This window comes from Monopterus albus, unplaced genomic scaffold (genome assembly GCF_001952655.1).
Source record: "Monopterus albus unplaced genomic scaffold, M_albus_1.0 scaffold100.1, whole genome shotgun sequence".
NCBI lineage: Eukaryota > Metazoa > Chordata > Actinopteri > Synbranchiformes > Synbranchidae > Monopterus > Monopterus albus.
Genome location: NW_018127980.1, coordinates 682,668 through 693,927, shown reverse-complemented (window position 1 = coordinate 693,927; position 11,260 = coordinate 682,668). Strand labels below are relative to the sequence as shown.

The 11,260-nt window shown below is 39.9% G+C and overlaps 1 protein-coding gene across 1 annotated transcript in view; it reads left to right on the top strand.

Moving 5' to 3' along the window:
- sema5a (sema domain, seven thrombospondin repeats (type 1 and type 1-like), transmembrane domain (TM) and short cytoplasmic domain, (semaphorin) 5A) overlaps positions 1–4,831 on the top strand; it is a 119,487-nt gene extending 114,656 nt beyond the window's left edge. Inside the window, exons 21-22 of the mRNA XM_020609637.1 lie at positions 1–195; positions 3,469–4,831. The exon at positions 1–195 is cut by the window's left edge and continues 3 nt beyond it. Coding sequence (XP_020465293.1) covers positions 1–195; positions 3,469–3,588 — 315 coding nt within the window. The 3' untranslated portion in view covers positions 3,589–4,831. The remainder of the gene's footprint in view (positions 196–3,468) is intronic.
- Positions 4,832–11,260: the final 6,429 nt, after the last annotated feature.

The window sequence follows — 11,260 nt, the reverse complement described above, 5'->3', positions numbered from 1 at the left end:
ATGATCGCTGTGGGGCTCAGCAGCTCCATCCTTGGCTGTCTGGTTACCCTGCTGGTCTATTCGTACTGCCAGCGCTACCAGCAGCAGTCACACGACGCCACTGTCATCCACCCAATTTCAGCCGCGCCGCTCAACACCAGCATCACCAACCACATCAACAAACTAGACAAATATGACTCTGTGGAAGCCATCAAGGTCTGTGGACAGGTTTGCTATTAGTTCTTTGTGAATTACATTTGAGAGATGTCCATATGTGTAAAGGCAAAGGAGCATTTTGTAACATTTCCTTGCTGTTTGACTTAATCAGCTGATCTCACACTCCCTTTCTGAGTCAGTAAGCAGCAGTTTGCCTCTTCCTCTAATGTCAGTTGTGATTAAATGCTTTACTTACTGCATGACTCTCACTGTCACACCACCTCCTGTCATGCACTGACACTCTAACTGGGTAACGTATAGGCAGCTGTACATACATCTTCTCTCTGTGTCCTTCTGCTGTGTGTCTCAGTGTGTGACTTTGTTCTCTGTCAGTGGTCATACACTGCTTTCTCATAACATACTAATGCAGTTACTTATCAGTGCGTGGGGAGATAATGACCAAAAAGACTGTGCATCTGCGCATTCCCCTGTTTAGACAGGGTCTTTGTATCATAATTGCATCCTAAAGTGCAAATAGTCGGATGTAGCGGAGCCAGGGACAGAGATCCAGCTACTCTCGCAGTCTCTTATCCACTAATACAAAGTGCCAGACTGAGCTGGTGATTAGTGCTTGTCCAGAGCTATTTGATGCTCCAGCTGGATCCCCGGTGCTCTGTATTAAAGGGTGTTTCAACCACTTCAACACTGTGCATTTTTTTCACCCTAAAACAGCTTCAGACACAGTGTATTCAGATCTTATATAGGCAGGACAGAGCAGTTAATGTTAACCTAACTTCTGTTACAGTAGTATCCAGGACTAGCTTCCACACAGTGGGGAAATACTGTTGTACAAAGTAGATGTTCTAATTATTAATGAGTTATTACATTATATTTCCTAACGACTTTATTCAGACATACCCATGACCATGATGGAGAAAACCACGGCACACACACAATATTTGCCATGTGCATGTGACTGGGCCGCACTGTATATCAAGTGACATATAATGTACAGTTTAAGGCCAACATAATGAACTAACATGCATGTGTTCCATGAAGGAAACTGGTTTTCTCATGTTATTGCTCAAAACTCGTGTTTTTTAGTGAGCTCACGAGGGACGCGTACAGATTAGAAGGCAACTTCCTACGTCAGTACATCATGATGATGCCACTACATACAGTTCAGACTTGTCCCATGTTGAAAGTGATACATAAATGTTATTAGGTCCAACCTGGTAAAACTTTAAGGAAAAGTGATGCTGACACATTCAGATGTCATCACATAATGCAAAGGAGTGCACATCTAAAAAGGCCTTTGATATATATTGTAAACTAAATGACGACCGGGATCTCTGTTTGCAAACCTACTTCACAGATATCAGTGTTTTGTAAAACTGCGAGAGAACAAATTTTTTGGCTCAACATCTCTGACTGTAATTTAATTTCAGTATAAAGGTGTGAGGAGTGTTCATCTGTCATGCAATTAGAGTCAGGAGCACAGAGAATAATTCAGTTATTTCAGTTGTAGATAGAATATCTGTATAAACAGTCCATGCGAAAATACAAAAGGCGCTGCATGACAAATGCTAATTTTCCAAAAGTACATTCTGCTTCAACCCCTTACTCGCTGAGCCTAAACGGTTCAGATGTTGCAGTGAATTTTCAATCATTAATTGTGCAGGACCCTATTATGCCTCTTTTGAGTTTTATAGAAAGGATTAATGAACATCTGACTCTACATTTTAGAGTTTTTGGCTCAAATCCTGATGTTAATGACACATTAGTCATTATTATTATGCAGCATGTATCATAGATATCCTTCATACTGGTTTCTTGGCCAACTGGAGTATTTCCAGCAATCACGTTTATGAGCACAATCCTAAGTCACCGTTTAGCTGAAGTTTTATGTTCAGTTTGATAAATTTCCAGGCTTCCTGTAAACCAAATTATGGCCTGAGGATGATTCTTGCCCATTCCTCTCCTCCTTGCAGCCAGACGTGTCGATACTCTTGCCCTTGGATGACCCTGACATGCACCAGCCTCTCTCTGCTAACATGGGGGTGTCCATGCGTGGCCTGGAGATTTTCTACTAACTACTGACTTCTGACCTCTACAACATCCCGCCTCTTGACCCCCCCCCCAACAACTCTTTGACCCCAACTACTACTACTACTTCCTCTTCCCCACTGTGCCCTGCCTATCCACTTCCTGTGGCACTTCCTGTGTGTGGCAGGTTGGAGTACAGACTAGTTTATCTTTCTCTGCTCAGATTCCTTCATCCCTTCATCATGACCCATCCCCCCTCGGGAGAAGGCAGTGTATTTTCTCTTTCAACAAATGCCTTCATTTGCATGTTTTTTCATGTTTGTCTTTCCTGTTTTGTCTTCTAGTTTTACATAAGTAAGAAAATTCATTGTGATGCTCTTTTATTATACTCATTTGTTACCTCTCTATCGCTAATGCCACTTTATATTTTAAGCAATTTTTTTTTTACTGCTCCAAAACTTCAATTACAATCATTCTTCATCCAATTAAAAAGGTTTTGGACAAGAAGACAAAGTAGATATTGCTAATAAACATCATATTCACAGCTGTTTAAAAGCAGCCATGGGGTCACCTGCAGAGACTGTCTCCAGTCCTCTAGGAGTGTTCATTACATTTCCTTTGTGTGCAAATCACATAATGAGAAAGAAGCTAAATATTTGAGCTTTTCATCCAGCGCACTGGTTCCCCATCAGTGTTAGTCAGAAACATCCATCAACTGCAAAAACAGCATCATCAAGTGTTCAATTACGTTACCCCCAAGGGACTCCCAGCCAACACAATCTGTAACAGACCGGAGATGAACACTTCCATTTGTTAAATTGCTGATGTTCTACTGAGCACCATCTTAGAAGCTCATTCCATGTTTACCATGTCACACAGGGACAAAGAAGATGTCCCCATGGTTCTTCCTTAGTGTTTAACAGAAATGTGACTCCCTTCTGATCAACTTTTATGGCTTAATGTTGATTGTCCCAGAGGGCCAACAATCCAAGGCGATAAAAACTGTTGATGCTGGGTTTTTAAAGATGACAGAGGTGGACATATGGACTTGCATCAAAATAATTTAGCCCCCTGGTAGCCAATGCTTTTCCTAGCCAGTTTGCAAATACTTTGACCTTGCTCTGTAAAATTTATGTTTCATTCACTGAGCGACCTCCCATTGACTTGTGTTATTCTTTTCTTTCTTTATTTATTTTTAGCTAAATGGATTTGCTTTTACCTTGCCAACTGGACTGAATAAATACTTGATCCATGTGTCCTCTCCTCTTCTTTTTTGTTTATCTGCAGGCCTTCAATAAAAACAATTTGATTCTGGAGGAAAGAAATAAGTACTTCAACCCACAGCTTGCCGGGAAGACCTATACCAATGCATACTTCTCCGACCTCAACACCTACGATGATTATTAACCTTTGATCCAGCAGTTCAGAGTCCATGCCATAGTGTGAACACCAACCCTATCATCCATTTTGACTGTATTCTTTTCATTGTGATTTGTATTACTATTCATGACACCATCTACAGTAAGACTCAGTGGCAGCTGATCTGTAGTGAAATCATAGACACACAGTGTTGCCAACAGAGGGAAATGCCCACTTTCTCTCAGGTGCCTTGTGGTACACTTGGAAAGCTTAATTTCTGGGGGCAACTCTTGCTTTGACTCGCTGTGAAACGGACAATTGGATTTCCCATTGTGGACAAAAAAGGGGAACATGAGAACTTAACTCCAAGAGACTATGGGACATATGATTCCTTTGAACTTTCCTGTGATGCCTCTAAAACAGACCTGTATTTGTAATGATGGGAAATAACCACAAACCGCTTTGCATGACTTCATCTGATGTGTTTTCTCTGCTGTTTTGTTTCTTTTGCATGGTTGATCACATTCCAAGGTTGTGGGAACTGGCCTTTGGTTCCGGACGGGTTTTGGAAGTCATAATATTAAAGGCTGTGGTGATTCCAGGCAGCTTTTAAACTTCTGCAGCAATCCCCACCTAAATCGATATCCAACCCCAGTCCTTGAATCGGGATGTAGATATCGTTTTTGTTTTGTTTTCAATTACATGCTCTTGCAGGGTCTAGCAGATAGCAGTGACTAAACTATCATCGTGAAGCCTTTTGTTGTTTTCAGAATTTTGTTTTGCATTTCAAGGTACATATGTTTTTTGTACAGGAAATTAATTTCAAAGCCTCTGTCTGTAGTTTCTCTAAATGCATTTATTCACTGTCTTGAGGGTTTAAAGAATTAATCATTTTCTTTTGTAAAGAAAGAAAGTGTATGTGAATTCTGGCAAGTCATCAGGAGTATTTATATCTGTCTGCATCAAGTTTAGGTTTTGTCACCATACTTTTTAAATTTTTTTTGTAAAAAAAAAATGGTTTTGAATTTTAATAGTGTTAGCTATTCTTTTTTTTTTCCTTCTATGTATTTCTGTTGTTCAAGATGTTCATGGCATTTGCTGTACAGGTGAAGTGTAGCAAATTCCTTCCGAAGCCCAACTGGAGTGCTACCCATATAATATAAGATGAAATCCTTTCATCTAGTTAAGATATTTCTGTTCAGAGTATATAACCAGATAGTAGGTAATTCAGTGGTTCAGTTGCAATTAACTCATTTTACATGTTTGCTTGTGTTACTGTGCATAAATTAAAAACTGCCTCGTACACAAAACACTTGTCAGTGTGGGTTATACAGAACATTTGTAAAGCTTTGATGTCTTTGAGCTTATAAACTTTTCTTTTCACTCAGACTGTTATAAAGATGGCAACTTGAGTTTAAAAAAAAGTGAAATGATACACATTTATAAGTGTGAGACACGTCTGTTCAGTGTGTTTTGCTCTGACAACTTTGGAGACTTTGATATTCCTCAAGCAAAACACTGTAAATCCACAGCACTGTAAGCACACACCAGCACTTCATAAATCACTCAGAACCAGAGTAAAGCACTCCTTCCTTCTGTTTTTTTAAAGGAGTCTTCAACTGGGCCCCGCAGTGACAAATGGCATCAGCAGCAGTGGAAGGATACCTGAAGGATACAAATCGTGTGAGGCAGCAGGGTAAAGGTGGAGGGGCCACAGCCTGATGTCCAAACTCTAATCTGCCTGTATGTAACACCGCGCACCATGCTGTTCTCCATCAACCTTCAACCTGACGTCCCATCTGTGTGCAAAGGGTAATGGAGGGGGTGTTATTAATCACCTCGCTGTTTGGATGGTTGTGGGGGGAGTAGTGCAGTGCTGATACATATGTACACCCCAGCACTGTCTGCAACCAGAGAATCTCTTTTTACCTTGATTTCATTCATATTACCTGAAAAATGCAATGCAGCAAAAGGCACACAGATGATTGTGTATACAGTATAGGACCTAGAGGACAGTGGATGTATGCACGTATGTGTGTTTGCATATGCAAGCGTGTGTTCTAGGTTGAAAAAGTGGCATAAACAGCTCCAGTATAAATATGCCTAAGTTTCAGTATTGGTTTTCCTCAAAATGCATTTTCAGACTATGTGCATGATGTACCCTTTAAAACATTCATTTGTTCCACAATGACCCAACCAAACTTTGATTGATGAATAGTTAGTGGATGGTGCATATATTTCATACCAACACCCATACGTCTAGAAGCTTTCTTCAGCACTTTCATCTTCCCATGATTTCCCAGCAGCATGAGCTATGCAGCTTGTAGTCAGTTAGACACATGGCATTCCACATTGACAGCACTGCTGAGGACAATAAATGACTATCATTTGTATTTTGGGACTGCTAAAGGTCACAGCTAAAGGTCAGAAGAGCAAGGCTTGTGTCTTTCAGAGAAACATTTGAGTGCTTGCATGTATATGAAGAAGTCAAAATGTCATGAGATGTGACTCGGAGCATGAGATGAACCACCATCTGCATATTTGTGCATGCGTGTTAATTAGCTAGAGTTAGCATGCTAACACGCAAACCGATGAACATCATGTTAAACGTTATACCCACTAAACGTTAGTGTTTAAGCCAAAGCGATGAGCTTCCTCACAGAGCAGCTAGTGTGACAGTCTTACAGCACATACAGTATTTCTTTACCAATATTGACTCATTTTTGGTATTTTAGTATCTTCTATATTTAAAATATATTAAAATATTAAGTTAAGCAAAGATTATGCAGATTACAAAGTGTGAAATGAATTAATATATCAAACTAAAGATTAGAAGATAACATGAAAATACCGTTAAAAGAACTCTGATGAAATTTGAAATTATATTTTGACTTTCCTTTTTGATATAGCTTATAGTTAGAGTTGGCTCAGGTGACTCTGACCCTTCCCTTAGTTATGCTGCTATAGGCCTAGACTGCTGCGGGGCCCCCATGATGCTCTGAGTTCCTCTCCTCTCCTCTTATCACTCTCCATGCACCTATATGCCACCATTACGTGCCATTAACTTTGTCTCCCCTCCCTCCATAGTGTGTTCTCTCTCTCTCTCCCTGTACCTTTCTGGCTTTGGAGCTGTATGTTTCTGATGAGCAGTCACCGGCCACATCAACCTGACCAGTGTTTGATTGTTTGTTGTGTCTTGTTGCTTTTCTTTTCTCTCTCCTCTATCTGCTCACCCCTACAGGTTGAGGCAGAAGGCCACCCACCAAGAGCCGGGGTCTGTTGGAGGTTTCTTCCGTTAAAGGGAGTTTTTCTTCCCCACTGTCACCAGGTGCTCGAGGTGGATTTGTTGGGTTTTCCCTCTATAATTATAATAATAATAATAGTAAGGTGAGTCCTGAGATGACTTTTGTTGTGATTTGGTGCTAAACAAATAAAATTGAATTGAATGAAATATGAAATAAAACATTCAGTTAAGTTTATGATTAGTATTTTGGTTATGGTAAATTTTCTATTGTTACAATATAATAGTAAAAAATATGAAAATCTGTTAAATTAAATTAGTTAAATTAATTTCTCTGTGTCAGTAGCTATATCGGATATTTTGAACTATATGATGTGTATAACTTGATAAAAAATGTTGCAGAATCTAAATATAGTGCAATATTTATTATATGACAATGATGAAATTGTTGACCCATAAACATCCTATCTAGAGGGTAAAAGTTCTGCTACTATGGGCATTTTCTGACTCTTTATTTGATTGATACGCCCATATGATTTGATTTTAAAATAAAGTATTTACTATACACAAGGAGCATTTGTGAATATGAACCAGGCTTCTCTGTGCATGTACTCACTTTGCTCATGAAGCATTCAAGAGCTCTGTTAATTAGCAGCCTGTACACAGAAGTGTCTGAGTGGCAAACAAGGTGAGTGAGTGAGATTGTTCCCGTCAGGCAGGTAACAGAGTGTGAACATCCCATTAAAAACCTCTTTTTCCTCTTGAGGACACATTTTTTCTCATTCACATGGATTGGCCTTTCAGCACCTCCATGAGCAGAGCCACCATCACGTCAGCGCTGTAATATTAGCAAGACTAAGTATAAAAATGGCCCGGAATTTACATCCCCACACTACAAGTGGGCACCGTGGCTGCTGTTATCATTCCATGCCAGTAGATGATCCAGCCAAAACTATGTAGCTGTTCTGAAACCTGGTATGAGATCCTGTGCAGTCAGCACAGAAAAAAATGTTTTCAGGGGAGAAAACCCAGTGATGAATGTATGCTGTTGCATTATGTTTGTATGGGCTAGGGAAAGTGATGGAAGTAGATGTTGACTAAACAACCTCAGGGAAGCCTGAAGACCACTGAAGAATTTATGAGCTGTCGTGATAGGCTGTTTTTTGCAGTAGGAAAATAACAGTGATTGCAAACACCTGTCATGCGATGTAATCCTTGAGCAGGGGGGTTACAGTTATTACAGGTTTATCTGTACACACAGACACTTTAAATTAGACACTTCACACCATAGCACTGCTTACCTTACACTCTGTATCTGTTTCCACCTGAGGCCAAGGTGAAGCTCTGTGGATTTAGCAGTTTATTAGTTGTTTCTTTGAGCCTGTAAATAGACCTGCTCAGACAGAACACTTTTAACTGCCCCCCAGTGTATTAAATCATCCTCTTAAATATATTTTTTCTCGGTGCTTGTATGCTTTGCAGTAAACATTCCTTAATGTAGCTTCAGTCCCGATTAGCATTATTCAAGGGCAAGAGATGAGGTAGATATTTCAAAGCAGCTCTGTTCTCCATAACACCCTTGCTGCCATGCTCAAAGAAACACATTTTTCTTCTCAGTGACATCTTCTAGGAAAATTGTTTTTTTCCACTCATGTTTTAAATTCTATAGTCATTACATTAGCATGGGTTGTTGGTGTAACTTTCCAGGTTTCTGGATAGCACAGCAGCCCAGTTTCCTTCACAAACTTTGCATTTTTCTTCATCCCAGACTGAAGGAAGCGCCGACTTCCAGCAGTGCTCACTCAGACAGATTTGTGTGGGCAGATAGGAAGCTGGCGCGCCGCTGCCAGATCTGACATGCCAGCATGAAGGATGAATGTCACTGTAGGCACTAATGCCAGTTGAGAGATACCACCATCGATTCTACCTCTAGACACCTGGAATCCCAGGTGCACGTCCCGCCGATCCAGGCCTCAGCTGCAGGAAGCCAAGAGTTATCATGGATGCCAAGAGACTTGCAGCACCAACCCAACCACACCGAGGCTTATCAGCTCCACCACAACCCTTTATGGGGCTATTCACCTCAATCAAAGCTGTTATTTAGGTAAAGAGCCAAGATGGCGGATATTGCTGCTCTCCAATTACCTGCTATGTCGCCTCCGTCTTTCCCTGCCAGCTTCCCCTACAAGCCCTGATTCTCCTCAGCATGCACAGCTGCTCTGGCGCTGCTCCACTTCTTCAGTATTGCTACACAGGGAGACCTTTCAGAACAGGAGGGCTCTGTTATTGCTAGATTCACTCACAAGGGCCATTGATGACTGCCATGGTGTTTGGTAGAGCAGGCCTTATCAATAGTGGGATGGTGTCTCTCAAAGTGCAATGTGAATGGCAACTACTGATGTTCAATGAATAAAGTCAGAGCTGTAATCTGATTTGTGGTGTCTCTAACATACAGTATCTAAGATTGTGACACCAATTAATCTTGATGTACAGTGTTTTACTTTAATAATGTTACTTAAATGAACCTTTCAGTGCAATAGTTTTTCTTTTTTAATTGATTATAACAAACTAGCCAGCATTTGTTGGGCTTTTATTCATTCTTTAGTCCTATCAGCTTGGCTCAAAGGATGGTCAACTGAAATATCAGTTGGGCAAAATATTGTATTATTTTTACCTTTATGGCCTGATGTCTACTTGTACTTTTGTTTAGTGCTGATTAGCAAATGCTAATAAGCTACTGTACTGAACTAGATTGATGAACATGAGAAATATTATACCAGATTACCATCAGAATGTTAGAATGTTGCTCATTAGCACTTTCCTCAAACTAAACCCTCACAGATTCACTAGTATTTATTCATTTACTTTTGCTATTTTGGACATTTTGAATGAGATTGTACTAAACAAATTAACAAGATCTTTAAATGTTTTCTGGGGTCATTTCTGGAGTTTTCACCAGAATGAAATGCAAGTGTTTTGCATATGTAGTGCATTCACAAAACAAAAATTCTAAGATGCAGAGCAAATGAAAACAAGGAGCTACTCACACCTGCAAAATAAGTGACAAGACAGTGCAGTGAAGGCTTCTCTAATAGGTTTGAGGAAACTAGCTATCAGTCTACCATTTTGTGTATAAATTCAGTCCATTTACCATTTACCATTTGTGTGTACTGACAATATTAATATATGCAAAAATAATTTCCTAGGCTACAATATTGTACCAATCCTTCTTTTGTTTTTGTTCTCTCTATTTTCTAGGCATGTATCATGTATACTCTGGTACATTATGGCACTTGTTTGTGAACTTTTGTGTTTGTGTGCTCTATTCCTGTGAGAAGAAAAAATGCTTCATATGTGAGGATGAAGGACATTGGGCCTATTGAAATGAATAATATTCTTTTTTTCATCTTTACTCGTTCAACATCTAAAGATGAATTTCACAGCTGAAGACTGTGTATCCTTCAGCAGAGGTACACATGAAGAAATTCACAGTAAATTCAGTCATTTTAATATATACTGTACAAGTGCAAGAGTTTGAACATGTTCTTCATCTGGGAATTGAATTTCAGTCTTTGGATGTTTAAAATAGGCAAAATACAGATGATAATCTTTATGTTTTTTGATTTTATGTGGGAGGATCACAGCTGGATACTCTTTGGTTTTCACTTTTATTCATAAACCGTTCTTATCTTTTTTCTGTAAAGATTCATAACTGTTCTGAAAAGTGACTGAGTCTGTGTTCTGGGACTTGCATGAAAAATCAGGAGTCAGACATTGAAAACATTAAAGTGATAACTCAATCATCTTGACTGACACACTGTGGACAGCTCTTAATCCAAAAGGGAAAATGTACAAAGGTGAGATCAGCATAAAATACTTTATGGTTCCACTCCACTACATTACAGAGGGAAATCCTGTGCCATCTCCAGTCTTGGTGACTCTCAGCTCTGTTATCTGCTGCTCCATTTTCTTTGACACATTCCCCAGCTCAGTTTGAGGCACAACTTTACCTCTTCTCCCTGAACATCAGTGTTTCTCACTCTGCCTTCCAGGTTGTTCAGCTCTACCTTCCACTCCACCCACATGGTCCCCAGATTGTGCACCAAGTCTCTCAGTATTTTGAGCTCGTTCCAGACGGCAGCAATACACAGGTTGGCCATCTTAGCCATCCCCAATGACAACAAGAATGGGAGCTGTTTCTGATATAAGGTACTGGATACATTTATACTAAAATAAAATGGTGGCCAGTAAATATACTGTAGTGCACTGTACAGTAAATAGGGAGTGATTCATCTAACTCCAAAAATGTAAAACCATTCTTTAAAACAATACCCGGCATGAGACAAAGACTCTTTGCTTTCATCTTTAAAGCTTTTGTTGTAGTTGGGCCAACAGTTGCAGGCCCGCAGCCCAAAAAGCAGTAAAAACCTGTAAATTCAAATCTGCCGTAGTCTATGTGCTGTGGCCCTGCTGGTTGTT